The sequence below is a fragment of the Stegostoma tigrinum genome, chromosome 32 (assembly GCF_030684315.1).
Source record: "Stegostoma tigrinum isolate sSteTig4 chromosome 32, sSteTig4.hap1, whole genome shotgun sequence".
Lineage (NCBI taxonomy): Eukaryota > Metazoa > Chordata > Chondrichthyes > Orectolobiformes > Stegostomatidae > Stegostoma > Stegostoma tigrinum.
The window spans coordinates 6,848,546-6,869,075 of record NC_081385.1 but is presented as its reverse complement, the minus strand read 5'-3'; the positions used below and the strand labels follow the sequence as shown (position 1 = coordinate 6,869,075).

General features: G+C 41.6%; 1 protein-coding gene across 1 annotated transcript in view; it reads left to right on the top strand.

Moving 5' to 3' along the window:
* The window catches only part of LOC125466865 (5-hydroxytryptamine receptor 3A-like), a 29,748-nt gene extending 12,420 nt beyond the window's left edge, over window positions 1-17,328 (top strand). The window contains exons 4-10 of the mRNA XM_059638935.1: window positions 4,128-4,172; window positions 5,963-6,072; window positions 7,723-7,892; window positions 12,931-13,097; window positions 14,228-14,438; window positions 16,145-16,378; window positions 17,045-17,328. Coding sequence (XP_059494918.1) covers window positions 4,128-4,172; window positions 5,963-6,072; window positions 7,723-7,892; window positions 12,931-13,097; window positions 14,228-14,438; window positions 16,145-16,378; window positions 17,045-17,328 — 1,221 coding nt within the window. The remainder of the gene's footprint in view (window positions 1-4,127; window positions 4,173-5,962; window positions 6,073-7,722; window positions 7,893-12,930; window positions 13,098-14,227; window positions 14,439-16,144; window positions 16,379-17,044) is intronic.
* Window positions 17,329-20,530: the final 3,202 nt, after the last annotated feature.

The window sequence follows — 20,530 nt, the reverse complement described above, 5'->3', positions numbered from 1 at the left end:
AGTCCCACACCAACACCTGCCCTGTGAAATGATCTAGCAAACTGTTTAGTTTGAACCAGAGTTGAGTAAAAAGTGCTTGCAATACCTACATAGGCCCAAGAATGAAAATGCAGCCACAATGACGTTTCTTGCTCTGTTCCTGGCCACTCAGAGGTGATTTGATTTATTTATTGTCACGCGTACCTAAGTACAGTGAAAAGCTTTGTTTATGAGCAGTTCAGGCAGATTATAGTAAGCAAGGACATAGAGATGACAGGGTGAAAAATAACTTAGACAGAAGCATGCGGATTACATTGCCCAGGGCATGAGCTAGGCAAGATCAACATTAACAGGATCAACATTATTTGAAGTTAGAGAGTCCATTCATCCGTCTAATAATGGTTGGAAAGAAGCTGTTCCTGAACCTGCTCGTGCATGGGTTTAAGCTTCTGTATCTTTGGCCTGAACAGAAGAGGCTGTGGGAGAGCATTACTAGGGTGCAATGGGTCTTTGATGATGTGGGTAGCCTTTCCATGGCAGCAGGCCATTTAAGTGGAGTTCATAGATGGACGTTTGGCTTCTGTGATGGTTTGGACTGCGCACACCACCTGCTGTCATTTCTTACTGTTCTGGGCAGTTATGCACCCAGACAGAATACTTGCAACGGCTCATCTGTAAAAGTTGGTAAGGTGCTTAAGTAAATTCCTGACTGAGGGGCATTTTTTAAGGTTCAATATTTATGGTTAAACAAGTAGAACATGAAATGTTACAGCGAGTGACCTTGCTCCTATCAAGATCTCTGGGCTCCATATTTCAAAGGCATCAGACAGATTTCATTGACTCCAACTAGGAACATCAGTGAGGTTGTGTTCGCCATTGCTAGAAGGATCTATTGTGAAGAAAAAAATTAACTACTCATTAGTGATCCTGCTCTAGATATTCTTTTGAATGTTGCCAGGCGAGAAAGGAAGTTCATTTCCCCATGGAATGCCACAGGAGTCTATCCTGACTGATGAAGGCAGCCTGGACAAAGATGGCTATAAAGGTTAGTGCCTCTGAGTGGCTTAAGAGAAGTCAGTAGCAAATAGCGGATGAATTGATCTGCTGTGCTCCACCAGGGTATGAGGCAGTGTCTACTCAGTGCTTTTTGCCCCTAGCAGTGTGACTAAACAGGTTGCCATACCAGAAGACTGTCACATGCAAGCTGGGATGCCAGGATCTTCATTAGATGCAAATGTGTAATCAACTTTACTTGCACACGTTGGTACTGCCTCTCACACTTTACACTTAAAATTGAATAAAGGAGCTACAACACTCAGTAGTTCACATGCTGTTGGATATTTGGCCTTTCTTCACAACTAAAGGATTGTGCACCTCCGGCAGCTTTTCAACAAAGACTTACATGGAACTAGTACACAGCAACAAAAATGGCTTCAGGATGTGCAGCTCAGGTATCTCAGGTGCACTTACCATATAATATAGAACATAGAACATAGAACAGTACAGCACAGAACAGGCCCTTCAGCCCACAATGTTGTGCCGACCATTGATCCTCATGTATGCACCCTCAAATTTCTGTGACTATATGCATGTCCAGCAGTGTCTTAAATGTCCCCAATGACCTTGCTTCCACAACTGCTGCTGGCAACGCATTCCATGCTCTCACAACTCTCTGTGTAAAGAACCCGCCTCTGACATCCTCTCTATACTTTTCTCCAACCAGCTTAAAACTATGACCCCTCGTGTTAGCCATTTCTGCCCTGGGAAATAGTCTCTGGCTATCAACTCTATCTATGCCTCTCATTATCTTGTATACCTCAATTAGGTCCCCTCTCCTCCTCCTTTTCTCCAATGAAAAAAGTCCGAGCTCAGTCAAGCTCTCTTCATAAGACAAGCCCTCCAGTCCAGGAAGCATCCTGGTAAACCTCCTCTGAACCCTCTCCAAAGCATCCACATCTTTCCTATAATACGGCGACCAGAACTGGATGCAGTATTCCAAGTGCGGTCTAACCAAAGTTTTATAGAGCTGCAACAAGATCTCACGACTCTTAAACTCAATCCCCCGTTAATGAAAGCCAAAACACCATATGCTTTCTGAACAACCCTGTCCACTTGGGTGGCCATTTTAAGGGATCTATGTATCTGCACAACAAAATCCCTCTGTTCCTCCACACTGCCAAGAATCCTATCCTTAATCCTGTACTCAGCTTTCAACTTCGACCTTCCAAAATGCATCACCTCGCATTTATCCAGGTTGAACTCCATCTGCCACCTCTCAGCCCATCTCTGCATCCTGTCAATGTCCCGCTGCAGCGTACAACAGCCCTCTATACTGTCAACAACACCTCCGACCTTTGTGTCGTCTGCAAACTTGCTGACCCATCCTTCAATCCCTTCATCCAAGTCATTAATAAAAATTACAAACAGTAGAGGCCCAAGGACAGAGCCCTGTGGAACCCCACTCACCACTGACTTCCAGGCAGAATATTTTCCTTCTACTACCACTCGCTGTCTTCTGTTGGCCAGCCAATTCTGTATCCAAGCAGCTAAGTTCCCCTGTATCCCATTCCTCCTGACCTTCTGAATGAGCCTACCATGGGGAACCTTATCAAATGTCTTACTGAAGTCCATATACACCACAACCACAGCTCGACCCTGATCAACTTTTCTAGTCACATCCTCAAAAAACTCGATAAGGTTTGTGAGGCATGACCTGCCCCTCACAAAGCCGTGTTGACTGCATTTAATCAAGCCATGCTCTTCCAGATGGTCATAAATCCTATCCCTCAGAATCCTTTCTAACACCTTGCAGACGACAGACGTGAGACTTACTGGTCTGTAATTGCCGGGGATTTCCCTATTTCCTTTCTTGAAGAGAGGAATTACATTTGCCTCTCTCCAGTCCTCAGGTACGACTCCAGTGGAGAGCGAGGATGCAAAGATCTTCGCAAGTGGCGAAGCAATTGCATTTCTCATTTCCCAAAGCAGTCGAGGACAAATCTGGTCCGGGCCTGGCGACTTGTCAATCTTAATGTTTGACAAAATTTTCAGCACATCAGCTTCCTCTATCTCTATCCATTCCAGCATGCACACCTGCTCTTCAAAGGTTTCATTCACTACAAAGTTTGTTTCTTTCGTAAAGACAGAAGCAAAAAACTCATTTAGGGCTTCCCCTACCTCCTCAGACTCCACACACAAGTTCCCTATGCTATCCCTGATCGGCCCTACTCTTTCTTTAACCATTCTCTTATTCCTCACATAAGTGTAAAATGCCTTTGTGTTCTCCCTAATCCGTTCTGCCAAGCCTTTCTCGTGCCCCCTCCTGGCTCTCCTCAGACCATTTTTGAGCTCCTTCCTCGCCTGCCTGTAATGCTTCATTATTTTTCATCAACTGTAGTTCTTCGACGAACCGAAGCACTTTTCACAACTGAACCTTTTAACATTCAAATTCCCTCATGCCACGTTCGTCTTAGTAGTAACACATACCAACAATCACTATTCTGGGGATAGACGTTCAAATGTACCAACGCAGGCATAGTGCTCACATCCCCATACTAGTATCCCTTAATATTGCTCTCCAATTGCAGGAGAAGAATATGCACCATACGTGGGAATGTGCCCAGACTCGTGACGGGGTATATGGGGGTGGGGGTTGGTGGGAAGTATCTGTCGAACCTAAGGCTCCTCAACCCCTTTATCAGTGTTGGTACAAAGAAACATCTTGGTTATGAAGGTGCTAAATTACTGGGCAGGTTTGGAAATGGGGAGTGAGGATAGATAAATTTCACCCTGTCTCACATACATAGTGAGATTGTGAACAAATGATTTCAATTCTTGCCTAAAGGAATTGCGCCCTTGAAAGTAATTCCAGCTTCTGGTGTGTTCATGAATATTCATGCCATGCAAATGAATACAAACGGAATTCTGAGTCACGGGTCAATCCACACTGAAAAGGCTCCAGCAGCTTAATACCAAACTTTAACTAGCTGCCAGGAAACTGAACTCTTGTCTCCATCCAATTAAGTAACCCTACCCGCCCTTCTAAACCTTCTGGGTCAGTGGGAAGATTCCACCCTAAAGAGCCCTCCCTTCTCACTCACCACTGAGAATGTACCTTTGGTTATTGTTGTCATTTTTTTTAATTTCAGGATGAGAAAAATCAAGTTTTAACCACTTATATCTGGTACCGACAGGTGAGAACATGCAGCTGACTTGTAATTGGTGCATTTTTGTTCGGTTTAATATGTAGAGAAAAGATAGTTAGAAATTTGCTTCAAGTCAGAAGTTCCATTCCTTTACCAAAATGTTTTATTACACCTGTTTCTCAATGTTATGCTGTTCCTTTGCTTGCAGATTTCACATCAATCTAATACAATTTGCCCTATTCAGGATCTAGCCCAACTCCTTTTTCATAGGAAAAAAGTCAACATCCACCACACTTCATTCAACGTTGACTTTGACTTAATGATGAATACACTGTTGACAGTTGTAAAAACCCATTTGGCTCACTCCTTTAGGGAAGGAAGTCTGCCATCCATAGTGCGTCTGGTCTACATACAGCTCCAGATCCATCATAACGTCATTGAGTCTTAACTATCCTTTGGCCAACTAGGAATGGGCAATAAATGTGATCAGTGATAATGGGAACTGCAGATGCTAGAGAATCCAAGATAACAAAGTATGGAGCTGGATGAGCACAGCAGGCCAAGCAGCATCTCAGGAGCACAAAAGCTGACGTTTGGGGCCTAGACCCTTCATCAGAGACGGGGATCGGGAGAGGGAACTGGAATAAATAGGAAGAGAGGGGGAGGCGGATCAAAGATGGAGAAAAACTGCTCAATGTCCAAACGTGACTGGTACGTGACTGTGGTACCTGGTTTGCTTCAGGACATGGTCGAGCAGTTTCAAGGCTGAAGAGCTTACAAGAGAGTTGCAGTGGGAGAGGGATTCCCTGAGGTTGGTCTGGAGGGAGGAGGGTAACTTCTTCAGGTTAGGCATCCCTGGAAGAGTCTTCGCAGCGAGGTTAAAATTGTATCAGTGATAATGGGAACTGCAGATGCTGGAGAATCCAAGATAACATCCTGAAGCAAACCAGGTACCACAGTCACATACCAGTCACGTTTGGACATCGAGCAGTTTTTCTCCATCTTCGGCCCACCTCCCCCTCTCTCCAGCTTTATTCCAGTTCCCTCTCCCCATCCCCCTCTCTGATGAAGGGTTTAGGTCCAAAACGTCAGCTTTTGTGCTCCTGAGATGCTGCTTGGCCTGCTGTGTTCATCCAGCTCCACACTTTGTTATCTTGGATTCTCCAGCATCTGCAGTTCCCATTATCTCTGATACAATTTTAACCTCGCTGCGAAGCCTCTTCCAGGGATGCCTAACCTGACGAAGTTACCCTCCTCCCTCCGGACCAACCTCAGGGAATCCTTCTCCCACTGCAACTCTCTTGTAAGGTCTTCAGCCTTGAAACTGCTCGACCATGTCCTGAAGCAAACCAGGTACCACAGTCACATACCAGTCACGTTTGGACATTGAGCAGTTTTTCTCCATCTTCGGTCCCCCTCCCCCTCTCTCGCTATTTATTCCAGTTCCCTCTCCCGATCCCCCTCTCTGATGAAGGGTCTAGGCCCCAAATGTCAGCTTTTGTGCTCCTGAGATGCTGCTTGGCCTGCTGTGTTCATCCAGCTCCACACTTTGTTATAATGGGCAATAAATGCTGGCTTAGCCAATGACGCCATCCATTGAATTTCAAAATAAATAAATTTCACCAGATTTGAGGTTTCTCAAACATCAGTTGAGTTACCCAAATGTATCCGAGCTTTTATTTAAAATTGCATTCCCACAAAGTCTCGGTACAAAATTGAATTATCTGAATATGGACTTCTCTACCTTGTTAAGTCAGCTGCTCGTCTGCATAGTAGGTAGAATATTTGTGTGGAACAGTGCAGAGCCTTGGAGTAACAGATTCTGCAACATTTTTTAGATCTGGACAGATGAATTCTTGATGTGGAATCCCGAGGACTTTGATGACATCAAGCAGATATCAATTCCCACTGCAAACATATGGGTGCCAGACATTTTAATAAATGAATTGTAAGTAATCTTACCATTAATAAAAACAGAGCAGGAAAAAATAAAAACTTGCATCTAGTATTGATGTCAAGGATACTTTTGACCCACATGGGTATTTTTGAATGCTGTCCTTCAAAGTTTCTAAGCTCTGCTTTACTAAAGACCGCCTGATCTTTTCTTCAGTTCAGTTTCAATTTTACTCTCATCTTCTGCTCTAAGGATGTCTGGTATTGATTGACGTCACAATCTCAGAACTTGCACTATCATTTCACATTCCTTTCCTCCCACAAAAATTGGAGACAACTACACTGATATTGAGGAGCAAGGTAGTTCCCGTAGTATCTCAATAATCTTCAACAGGTTGATTTGTTTTGATTTAATTTATTATTGTCACATGTATCTAGTTACAGTGAAAAGTTCTGTTTTACATGCATGACAAGCAGATCATACCATACAAAATGCATTAGGTTAATAGAACAGAGTGGAGAATTCAACTTTACAGCTGAAGAGAAGGTGCACAAAGACCAAGATCAACATTAAACTTAAAATTTGAACAGTCCATTCAGAAGCCAAAGAACAGTGGGGAAGAAGCTGTTCTTGAATCTGTTGGTACATGTGTTTAAGCTTTGGTATCTTCTGCCCGACAGAAGGGGTTGGAAGAGATTATAACGGGGTGGGAGGTGGATTATGTTGGCTGCCTTCCCAAGGCAGTGAGAAGTATAAATGGAGTGAATGGATGAAAGGTTAGTTTGCGTGATGTATTGGACTATGTTCACAACTCTCTGCAGTTTCTTACAATCCTGGACACAGCAGTTGCTGCACTAAGCTCTGACACATCTGGATAGAATGCTTACAGGCAGTCTGCTCACTATGGCAGCTCAATGTAAGCACTGGGACTCAGGAACATCTCTGTAACGTTATCCAGCACTGAAATCCTTCAAGGACTCTATAAACCTCCAACTCTGGATGCTGGTGGAATTCCTCCTTTCACAATTGATTTTTTTCTTAATTAACATGTTGAAAGTTGCAATCACACACCTCTCGTGCATGTGGGCCTTGAATCCAGCCTTCTGGCCCAATGGTAAAGACACTACCTTGCACTACAAGAGCCTTCCTGCTTTCATTGTTCCAAAGGTAGTAACAATACCTCCAGCTGCCTACAGAGTTCTGGGTCTGAAATTCCCTCAGTAGACGTCTCCGCCACCCCCACCTCCTCCAACCCCATTCTTCCTCCTCCCTTAACACATTTCCTGCAACCTCTTTTTGACTGCCTATCAATCACTTTTCCTAACATGTCCTAGGGAAGCATATTTGGACATTTTGCTACATTATATAAATGCTTATAGTTGTAAAGATTTCTCATTTGCAGTTGCCATGTGGAAATGCATGGTACAAAAGTATGGAGTAAAACTGCTTAGCAGATCCACTCAGGATTTTCCCATGAGCCTTCCAGTAGCCAGTTACAATGTTGAATTGAACTGACAGCATCGTGTCGAGAACACACAATCCGATCTCACATTTGCCTCGTCCCGACTGCCCCATTTCACTGTATCATCCAATCCTTCAGGTTCCTCTTTCCCTTGTGTTTACCTCACCTTTTCTTAAATGCAGCAATGCTATTCACCACAACTCGTCCTGTGGTCATGTACTGAAACATGTGTTTTCATGTAGTGTTGATGTAGGTAAATCACCTGATATCCCATATGTCTACGTTGACTATGAAGGCCGTGTGAAAAACTACAAACCCATCCAAGTAGTTACTGCCTGTAGCCTGGACATCTACAACTTCCCGTTTGACGTACAGAACTGCACATTCACTTTCACGAGTTGGCTACATAACAGTAAGTAACAGATGATGTATAAAATACAATAAGCTTTGTTTGCTGTGAGCCTTGAAGGAAGGTAAGAATTTGGAGAGAGGAACAAGAGAGACACTTTTGACTCGCATTGAAGCAAAACGTAAAGAGATGACACAATATGTCAATTCACTTTTAGGTAACAAGGTGTAGAACTGGATGAACACAGCAGGCCAAGCAGCATCAGAGGGGCAGGAAGGCTGATGTTTCAGGCCTAGACTCTCATGTAAATGTAACATTCCTGACTGGTGTTGCATTGTATCTCTCAGCAGATCCATTATATACCTTAAAGGCACATGTTTGTGATATCATTACCATATTATGGCACATGACCTAGAGGTACAAAGGTCCCAGTCACCATCTTCCTGAGTTCTGTCTTTTTGCAGCATGGCATGCTGAAGAAAGCATGCCACAGTTTATCCACATTGCTTGGCTTGAGTCTAGACATGTAAGTGCCTGTGCTTACTATGAAAATATGTAGATTGCAGGTGCTGCAGCTGAAGTCCGTAACAGCTCCTTGGTGCTATGTGACCCATGTCTCATTTGTTTGTTATGGAAGCCAACCTAATTATCACTGCTTGATAGTGGAAGATTATTAGCTACCATGTCACCTTGCACCATTTGGAACAGATGGAAAGCTACGTCAAGTAAAATTCCAAGACCACAGAGCATTTTGGTACTTCAATGAGCATGTAGCTGGAAATACATTAGAATATGGGCTGACAATAGGAACATTGGCAATGTGAAGGAGCAGGAAATTCTGCACATTGACATTTATTCTTCATCCTGTTGATCACCAATCCTGGCATACATTTTCTCTGGCAAATTATTACAAATATTTATCACATTCTAGTAATGTAGTTGATTTTAAGTTATCTATTTCTCACCTTACAATAAAGCATCATTTTTCTATTATAAATTTTAAATTTACTTTCACTCGTTTAACTTAATTTTCTCTGGTCCTTCAAGCTTGTCTTGCTTGTAATAAAATTCCAAGGGGAAAAAAAACATGAGATTGCACCAGGTAACAATGGTACTCATTTAATGTGCTAGTGCAGGCACAATGGACCAATGGAAGATAACAGAGTGTGTAGCTGGATGAACACAGCAGGCCAAGCAGCATCTCAGGAACATAAAAGCTGACGTTTCGGGCCTAGACGCTGCTCGTGAGATGCTGCTTGGCCTGCTGTGTTCATCCAGCTACACACTTTGTTATTTTGGATTCTCCAGCATCTGCAGTTCCCATTATCTCTGATCACAATGGACCAATGGCACCCTTTTTGTGCCAAAACGCGTCTGTGATTCTGTGGCCTTATCTTCACCATGTTAATACTTTATACAGCCTGATCTACTTCCTCTTGTAGACTGTAAAGCTTATTCTCCTTTTGTTGTTCATAATAGTTCACTTTAGCTATTGCTAAGCAAAAGTTTCAACCATTTTTGTGACACATTCAGTTAATGGGTGAGGATGGATTATTTTCTTCTGAATTCCCTGTCTGAAGGCAGGCCTGACCCAAGGCTCTGGGACCTACACTGTGTTAGATTCCGAATCCCCCCAAGTCGAATAGGAATTGAACTCCATACCGTTGGCATCAATCTCATCCCAGCATCAGACCACTAGGAAGGCTGAGTTGCTCTAGCAACACTCACTTCTGACATGTTGGTGCACAAGAACACTTAGATCTGGGACTCACTCACAGTCTGGAACAATGGATAGCGATGGTAAGTCTCTCCATCACATGGCTGACAAGGAATCCTTCTGGCTCTTAGCGGTTGCCATAGGCATGTGTTGGAAGGGTTTGCGGATTGCTACTCAACTTGTCTGATTTCATAGTGAATGGACTTACCTTTGTTATTATGTCCTGGAGTGACATTTGAACCACAAACCTCTGGTTCAGAGGCAGTTACGTTGCCACAGCACGGCAAGACCTCATCAGTAAGCAGTTCAAAAATGTCTACTATTAAAAAGTACAGAGAAAATTGGTGATGGAACAACATTATGCCCATAGGTGTCACTAGTGTGTATTATAAATAAGAGTTAATTCAGCAATGGCAACACTTTCTGATGAGATCATTGTGGAAAAACATATATTTATCATGCTTCAGATGCTGCTGCTGCTGTTATTGAGTTGAGCTCCAGTCAACTGTTTACTGTAGCAACATTGGAAGATTCAATCATTGGATGACATGGTTTAGAAGTTTAACAAGGCACAGAGTGCCTCTTGTACCAACCAATAAGTTGGATGAGGAGCAGGACGGATGACAAAACTCAGAGTCGACAGCCTATCCAACAGCAAGTAAACTCTACTCGGTAAATAGTATACATTCAAACAGCAGTCTGCAGAGTCTATTTAAAAAGAGCTGCTACAGACTGTAGTAAATGGAACTCACAGGCAAAACAGGAGCAACCATTTCCCAACAAATGTAGTGTTATTTCACCAGGCAAATCAGTGAATGGAGGATACTTATATGGTAGAAATCATATTCACAGCATCAGACCCTGTAATTTATACCACACAGAAGGTGGAATCACCTAATAATATCTTGATGACCATAATGGTGTCACTGTGTACAGATACACTACATTTCACATAGTATGGCAGATAACACGGTGTACAGCTGGATGAAGATAGCAGGCCAAGCAGCATCAGAGGAGCAGGAAAGCTGATGTTTCAGGTTGAGACCCTTCTTCAGAAAGAAGTATGGCAAATTGTTTTTGTTCGTTCCTGCTTTCCTGCATTCAGTGAGCCAGTCATACTATTGCTGGGTACCAGTGAGTGGTTGGTTCAAAAGTCATATTGGTTGAAGACATACAGCACAGAAGGGGACCAATGAGCCCATTGAGGTCATGCTGGCTCTCTGCAAGAACAATTTAACCAGTCCCTTTCCCTCAACTGTCCCTTCAGCCTGACTTTTTTTAACCCCTTCAAATGCTTATTCCATTCCCTTTTGAAAATGCGATTGAATTTGCCTCCACCGTACTCTCAGACATTGCATTCTTGATCCAATTATTCTCTGCTTTAAAAAAAAACTTTTCTTCATGTTACCTTTGGTTGTTTTGCACAACACCTTAAATTGGTACAGAGACAGTAGGAACTGCCGATGCTGGAAAATCTGAGATAGCAAGGTGTAGAGATGGATGAACACAGCAGGCCAAGCAGCATCAGAGGAGCAGGAAAGCTGACGTTTCAGGTCTAGACACTTCTTCAGAAAAGAAAAGAAGACGGGTCTAGACCTGAAATGTCAGCTTTCCTGCTCCTATGATGCTGCTTGGCCTGCTGTGTTCATCCATCTCTACACTTTGTTACCTAAAATTGGTATCCTCTTGAGCTTAGCCAATGGGAACAGAGTCTCTCAATTTACACCACCTGTAGAATCTTTCTGATTTCTCAAACCGTCAGTGATAGAATGGTATCTGGTTCATGAGGACACTCCAAATAGAGGCCCATGGAACAGTGCAGGAGGGATAAGTAAATAAATGCCATAAAGAAGGGAAACTTTGCTCTTCATTGACCACACTTAAAAGCCAGGAACATAGGCTGTCTGATATATAGTGGTCAACATTGCAAAGTAAAGCGTGAATGTTTGAGCCTGTCCTTCAAATTTAGATTTAATTTGATGCCAGGAATTAACTGGTTGCGGTTGACTACACACTAGGAAGAGAGAAATTTTATTATTTTACAATCTTAGTTCTATTAAAATGTTAGATACAAAGATGAAGGATTTGTGCAACAATATAACAGATATGGAAATTTTGACATTAATTTCTTTTTCTATAAATTTGTGAAGTAATCCATGACAATGCTGATGGGATTTGTTTGTTATGCATAGGAACTTTTATATTCTATGTTATGATTTATTCATTAGGTCATAATCATTCTAACATATCGTATTGACTAAATTGATTATATACTGTACATTTAATTAAATTATTCTCGATTAGCTCATTTCACCCTTTAACTTGATTTTATTAGCAAGCAATGATTTGTACTGTCCAACGTCAGTTCCATTTTTAATTCTGTTTCTCGCTCAGAGCCTCACTCAACAGAAACACAAGTTTGGAGGATTTGCTGTCAGAAAGAATAACTCAATATGGCAGCACTTACTTTTTCACCAAAGAACCAGAAGAGAATTAGAGAACCTGCTCCAATATGACACCTTTCAAAAGCTGTACAGCCAATGAAAGACTTTTGAAACAAAGAGCGCTGACATAATGTAGGAAACGCAGTCATCGGTTTACAAACAAGACTAATTATGCTTAAGTCTAAAGTTCATATCCAGCCCTTTTTATTGTGTTTTTCCTCTCCTTATACTTACTCACAAATTAATATCAAGACCCCAGTTTTGCACATAAGGAATTGGTTAATACACAAATAGGTAGATCGATTTACGCAGAAAATTAGTGGCAGCGTTATAATTGTAGAACTTGCACAAATATCTGTTTGGTTCCTCACATCAGAAAGTCTTTATCATATGATGCTTAACATTGTTTCCTTTCTAGAAATTTGCACAAAAAAGCATAACCACATCTACCTCAAGGTGTACCACAACACTGTTCACCAGTTATTAACTGTTTCTTGACCTAATTGACTTCAGGTAAATTCTCATCTTTTTGTTAAATCTCTCCAGTCCTCATCCTTCCTCATGTCTGTGACTTCCTCCAGCCCTGCATCAGCCAGAGATCACTACATTCCTCCAAATGTAGATCTTTCACATCCCTGTTTCTCAACCACCCATCTTTTCAACAATCTGGGCTTTATGTTCAGGAATCCCACCTTAAACCTCTCCTCCTCTTCATTTTTCTCTCCTTCTTTATGGTGCTTATTAAAGCTCACCTCTTTGACTGTGCTTTTGGCCATCTGCCCTTACAATTTGTTTTGTGGCTTTGCTTATTTGATTACCCTACTGGGAAATGTCTAAGCACCTTTTATTAAATGAAAGCTCTATATAAATTTGAGTTTTTGCTGTGTCATTCTAAAATTAGTATGCAGGCTGCCCAACTGTTTTGCTTTAATATTTCCAGTCCAAGACATTAATATCTCCCTGTGGCGATCTGCTGAACTTGTGAAATACGACAGAAGCGTTTTCATGAATCAAGGTGAATGGGAGCTTCTTTATGTCGATACCCAGTTCAATGAGTTTAACCTTGAACGAGGATTGTCTGCGGGCTATGCAGAAATGCGCTTTTTTGTAAGTCTTTCTTGCCTAACACTTTATGATCAGCCTTTGGCCTTTGTACGGGAGGCGGTGGCATAGTGGTAATGTCATTCGACTAATAACCTCAGGTTATGATTCTGGAGACATGGCTTCATGTCCCACCCTAACGGACAGTGAATTCAATCTTTAAAAAGAATGAAAAGCTGGCTTGAAGGCAGCTGTGCAATCTCTGTTGATTGGTGTAACTATCTGGTCAGCATCTCTGCCTCAACCTCTCTACATAACAAAAAACAAAAAAACACTTATTAAAGCAGTAGTGTTGTCAAACAAGAAGGAGTTAGATGTAGTTCTTAGGGCTAAAGGCACAGAATTGGGGACTGAAGTTGGTTGACTCATCCTTGAGCAGAGCAAGCTCAAGGGGCCAAATGACCTATTCCAGCTCCTATTTTCTATGTCTTTATGTTTCACGGGGAAGAGAGGTTGAGATATCTTTGAAGTCAGGAACATAGGAACAAGAGGTGATCACTTAACCCCTGCATCCAGCCCCATAATTTAATTAGAGCATTGTTTATCTATGATCTAATTCCACACTCCTGTTCTAATCATTTGATTAACAAAAGAAAACCTGTTGATTTCAGGTGAAAAATTAACTGTTAATTTAATACCCATTTCCATTTGCAGAAATTACATTTATATCACATTTTACATATATAATTGCATCCAATCTTCATTCCTGAAAGATCCAGCTACAATTTTTAAGTGAGTCTATCCATCAGTTCCCATTAATATCTGAAAACCTCAATTAAATCAATTTTAACCTTCCCAATTCCACAGATACTACCCTCGCTACTATAATCTCTCCCCAAACCTAACACTTGAAGCCCAGTAATCATTCAAGTAAAGCTAATTGTTTTCCTAATTCTGAATTCCTGTTCTAAAGAAGGGTCACTAGATTTGAAACACTAACTCTGCTTTGGCTCCACAGATGGCACTGAGTTTCTCCAACAATTTCTGTTCTTGTTCATTTCATGTATTTCCAAATGTTTGGTACTAAGATCTGACCAGAGTTTGGCAAGTGTGGTCTAACTAGAGCTTTGTGTAGCTTTTATGTAACTTCAGCCCATGGTATTTTCATGCCAATCTTCTCTCTTGCTTTACCTCAGCTTGTCATTCGAAGACGTCCCTTGTTCTATGCGGTTAGTTTGCTGTTGCCCAGTATCTTCCTCATGGTCATGGATATCGTTGGGTTTTACTTGCCTCCGGACAGTGGAGAGAGAGTGTCATTTAAAATTACCCTTCTTCTGGGCTATTCCGTTTTTCTCATCATTGTGTCTGATACCCTTCCAGCCACAGCCATTGGCACTCCTCTGATAGGTAAATAGTAACTTCTATTTGTGACTTTTGACCGTATTCTGTGTTTTGCTAAATACTGAATGTTGGACATTGAACTTTTTCAAGAGAAATATAGCATCAGAAACTGTACTTTGGAAACAGTGATCTACTGATCATAGGGTTGTTATAGCTCAGAAGGAGGCTATTTGGCCCGTCAAGACTATACAACTACTAATCCCACAGCTAAGCAATCTCTGGCGGAAGACTGATGAAAAAAACAAAGATATGTTAATACGAGAAGAGTTAATTGGATAGGAAGATAAAGGATGATTCAAACAGGGAAGGTCATAGCTACTCAATGACCTTGTCTAACCAATGGTACAAGTACAGCTTATATACAATGAACAAAGAAGAAGTCCTGAAGAAGAGTAATATTAGACTCAAAACGTTTCTCTCTCCACAGATGCCACCAGCCCTGTTGTGTTTAGCCAGCAATGTCTATCTTTATTTCAGATTTCCAGCACTCCTCAGTGTTTTACATAGAAACCACATAGGTTTAGTTCACACACCTATATTGTGTCAGGCACATCTGCTTAACTTTGAGAGCCACGAAGTTCTTCAAGAATTAGGTTTAAACGTCTCCATGTCTAGATTCAGGTTGCTGACTAGTGATTCAGAATGGCTCCTCTGCTGTGGATATTTAACTTGAACATTCAGTGGGAGAAGCCAGAGTTGTCTTGCTTAGCACAAAGGAGAACGAGGGGATATTTGATAGAGATGTATAAGATTATGGCAGATTTAGATAAAAGACAAAGGAAAGCAATTCCCAATAACTGATGAAACAAAATCAAGGGTTCTCAGATTTATGATTCAGCATAAGAGATGCAGGGGGAGGATGAGAGAAAGAATCTTTTTAAGCAGTTAATGGTAATGAATTGGCCCTCCCTGCCTGTGAGGATGGGTTGATGGAGATGATGAATGAATTCAAAAAAACAGCTGCATGGGCACTTGAGGGAAATAATCATCTGGACTATGGGGGCAGACTAACAGGAATAGGAATAGGACTGAAAGATTTGCTCTCCAGAGAGCCAGCATTAACTTGATGGGCTGAAAGTCCTCCTTCTGTGCCACAATGATTCTATGACCCTTAGGCCAAAGACTTGTACTGGTTCTGGCATAGACCTTTATTCCCCTTCACTCCCTCAGCAAATCACGAAGGACTCCACAATAAACTTAATTCGTACTGGGTATAAATCAGACGGATCTCACACTACCCTCTCAAAATGGCTGCATCAAACATGATTAATAAAATGGCTGCCTCAAACATGATTAACAAAATACAGAAATAAATAATTTGAGTATCCCCTGATCTTCTCACCTTGCTGTCAATGACTGGGACTGCCTTTGCTCACCTCATTTGTGTAACTATCCTTCACACATCTTCAATAAAATCATTCTGCCTTCAGAGGGAGACATTGTTGAAGTTTCAGTATGAGTTCAGTTTGCTGCAGTTCTCGTTTTAATGTGTACTCTGTAGACTGCGTACTGCATTTAACTGTTTAAATCAAATCCTTTGTCTGAATAAATAGTCATTATTTTGAGTCTTACTGTTAGCCATATTCTGCCCCAACTCACTGATGCTGCTCAAAGGTTTAATTTCATGCTTAGTAGTTGATTATTTCAGTAACCAAATTCTATTCTTCACACCTCCACCCCTCTGCACCCCACTTTCTCCATTTCTACTCCAGGCGTATACTTTGTGGTTTGCATGGCTCTGCTGGTGATCAGCCTGACTGAGACCATTCTAATAGTGCAACTGGTGCACAAACAGGACCTCCGTTCACACGTGCCAGAGTGGCTGAAGAGTCTGATCCTGGACAAAGCCACAGTCTTGCTCTGTCTCCGCAACAAGACTCAGTTCCACTCCATGCGTCAGCACAGTGAAACACCAGAAAATGCCAGGGACAGAAAGGACAGCATGGGTAAGTGCCAAGGCATGCCAGAGTAAAATTTAGCAGAAATGCCACAGAAGGGCATGTGAGCGTGTGAAATATGACATTAACAGCCAAGTAAAGACTAATTGATCTATCAAGACTGACTCACGCATCCTAACAGCTGCTGCATCTTCAGGATGTCCTGAAGTTATGGATGGTGTGATACAAATGGAAAGTTCTTTGTTTAACTTGATGTAGATTTGCAGGTCAACTGTCACATTATGAGCTACTCTAATTGTGGGATACCTAAAGAATTCTCCAGCAGCAGCTTGCATTTATATAGAACCTCTGACATCTCAAAGTGCTTTTTGGGCAGGCTATCAAGGAGAAAATCTGACTCTAAGCTCCATCAAGGGATGTGTATTAGGTGATATAAAGCTCAGTCAAAGAGGTAGCTTCAAGGACTGGCTTAAAGAAGGACAGAGGACCTTGGAGATTTAGGGAGAAATTCCTCTTCTTCAGGGCTCAGGTGGCTTAAGGCATGCCACCAATGGAGGAACAATTAAAATCGGGGATGGGCAAGAGGTGGGCTTTGGAAGAATGCAGATGTCTCAGGGGCTGTAGGGTCAGTCTGGATTACAAAGTTAAGGAGGAATTATGGCCATGGATAGATTTTAAGCAGAGCAACTGTGATTTCTTTCTTTATCTTGACAGTGCAACTGAATCACTTTGCCTGTGAGAATGGGACAGACTGCGAAAAACCAGTTAGCTCTAGCTTACCTCAAACCGACACAAACCTCACTGTGGACAACATTCTGCACGAGATCTCAGCAATTCGCCAATTCCTGGAGAAGAGGGATGAGTACAGAGATATCGCCAAAGAGTGGCTGCAAATTGGGTACGTTTTGGACGTACTCCTCTTTCGTGTCTACCTAGTGGCTGTCCTGGCCTACGCAATCAGCTTGGGTACTCTGTGGTCCATTTGGCAGTACTCTTAAGTCAACAACATGCCAAGCTGTACAACTGCCTCCACGTGACGCAGCCTAAATGCATAAATTGCTTTGTACCTGGAGTAGTGCTGGGCTCACAGAACAGAAACTTGCCATTGGGGCTCAACAGGCTCATGCTAGTTCCATTTAAACCAACTCGCATTCTCTTCATCCAGCCCTGTGAGTGTTACCTTCTATTCCTCTCTCCCTAACACACACTGAAGTACACCTATGATCTCCCATACAGGGACTCATACACATCTCGTGTGTTAGCAGCTTTTCATAAATGCAGCTCGCCACCTCCCCACCAACCGCGCTAACCTCGCTCCCCTCATTATGGCTATAGTGGAATTAAAGTATAATCTTGACACAATTTGTTTGAGTAAATACAGCAAGTTTATTTTACCTTGTCATGGGAGACACAATTATTCTAGCCCTTCTGAGCTCTCTGTCTTGTACTCCCTGTGTAATAATTTTGCATTACATTTATACAGTTATTCTGCCCATTTTGCCTGGACATTTCTCAGATGATACAGCTGCAAAACTTATTGCGGTAGGACACATATCAACCACAGCCACAGTCCTTGATCACACACACCCACATGCGTGATCAGACCATGTTCTATTTGCTGAACACTGCGACTAGCAGCAATGTTGCAGTGTTGCAACAAGATTATCTCAGACAAGGCTTATTCTAACTACAGCAATGAAATATGACCCTGACTGTTTCCTTAACCAGTCACACAATGCTTTCTTAGAACAAGCACACCGTGGCCTAATGTTCCCAATCCATAGTGTGGCACATCTGCAATACGCTAATTAAGTTCTTGAGGCAAGAACAGTTATCTATTTAAACAAAGAGAGAGAAACAAAGAAACCTACAGCACAGGAACAGGCCCTTCGGCCCTCCAAGCCTGCGCCGATCAAGATCCTCTGTCTAACCTGTCATCTATTTTCTAACGGTCTGTGTCCATTTGCTCCCTGCCCATCCATGTACCTGTCCAAATATATCTTAAAAGACGCTAATGTGTCTGCGTCTACCACCTCCACTGGCAACGCGTTCCAGGCACCCACCACCCATTTAGCCAGAGATGTCCAGAGTTAGAACTGCAAGAGCTTTCAAACATACATCCTCACTATATCTGCCAAACAGACTCCCTTTGCTGGTATATGTATTTATGGTGGCATCAAGTTGACAAAATGCACATTGCAATTTTCAACCCACTACACCAATCAGAAACTGACGTAGTCAGATCATCCAGCAATTTTATGGAGCACACTGATAAACTGAATGATAAGCAAATCAGATTGTGTCAATTTTCCATTCAGATTGCGTCTTCTAATTCTCCATAATCTACAAGAAAGAACATATCTCCACTATTCATACTGCACAAAGACATTCCTTTTTTTCACCATGGTTACTTGTCTAAAGCTAATCCAATATGATTGAGTATAAAGCCTTTTCTGAACTGATATCCTGTTGAAGTTTCAGAGCAACATTAGGCAGTTCCACCCAATTCTAATATGATTTAATGGACAGGATCAGTTAAAATAAATTTCATAAATGTTGGTGATATTGTAAACACAGCTTCTTCCCATTCAGATTCCTTCCACATTACGGGCAGCACAAAGTATACTTCATTTAGTTTCATTAGCTCCTAATCGTGATCATTCCTCTTCTGAGTGTTGTTCCCATGATCCTGGTAATCTAATATAGGGGACAAGATTGGCATAATGTCACTGGAATTCATCATAATATTATTAGTGGATAAGTCAAATCCCAGCCTGAAATCTGATTTGATAGATTTTTTTCCCCCATTCTGGCCTACACGTGACTCCAGACTCACAACAATGCAGTTGTTTCTTAACATCATCTGCAATAGCTGAGCAAGCCTTTCAGTTCAGGCATATTTAATGATGAGCAGAAAATGTAGGCCTTTCTCATAATGCCCACACCATGAAAGGTTTAAAACGAATCCTGAGGGTCACTGATTTCTCCTATAGTCTCTGTTTATTCTAGAACAATGCCCACGCCATGAAGTGTTTAAAAAATTCCTAAATGGCTTCCTTTAATACATCCTATCTGCCCTGAAACTGAGCGTCAATTCTATATCTTCCACGTTAACTCTGTGGATCTTTCTCAGCTCCCTCCCACAATCAGCAGCATCATGACAACCAGATGTATTCACAGCATGTTCACAGTGAATGCATACATTGCATTTGGTGCTTCAGCTTCAAAAACAACAGAAAAGCTTTAACTTTAAATAAGATCCATGGCTAGTTTATTCCACAACTATTACTGAAAGTTATTAAGGAAAACAAAATGTGTAACCATTGTTAGGTAAAATCAAAGATTAAAAGTAAATATATGTATAAAATCAGTTTTGATCGTTAAAGTTGCAAACACATCACTTGCTTGAAGATTTCTCTTTCCAAGGCGAAGGTGTTGAAAATTTGAAGTAAGAATTGATTGGCTGGGATGGCTTCTGTAGTTAAACAATTGGAGGTTGCTTGCTTAGTGAGACTCAATAAGTAGACAAGGTTTGTGATAAAGAGAGGGAGAGACAGACAGACACACAGACAGACGGAGAGAGAGAGAGAGAAGGTTCCTCGTTCCTCAATAGTTCTGCAATTACAACGTTTGCAGATTGTTAGACCTTTCAGCAGAACTATGGTTGATTCCTCAAAACCTTCTCTTTAACCGAAAACCTACCTCTTTGAGGGTCAAATAACACGCATCAGGTTATAGATCAACAGGTTTATTTGAAAACACTAGCTTTTGGCCTGTTGCACCTTCACTAGATGTACTGAGAGAGGCATCAAAACTCAGAACTTATAAGTAAAAGATCACACAGTCATACAACTGATGTGAATGTATTGAATAAATCTAAAATGGCTGGCAACTTCCTGGAATGTTTCATCAGTTAGAAAGTAGAAGCAGGTTTCAATTGATTAAAATGCAAATCCCAGAATTTATTTCAAATCACTGCCCCAAGATAACAAAGGTTTTGATTTTTTGCTTATAAATTCTGTGTTCTGTTTCAAATGAACCTGTTGGACTATAATCAGGTGTAATGTGATTTTTGACCCGTCCAACTCAGTCCAACACTGGCACCTCCACATCACTCCTTTGAGGGTGTGATCTCCCAGAAACCTTCCTGGGGATTTGGATTTTAAAATATTGTTTTTTGCAGCCTTATACAGATCAAGC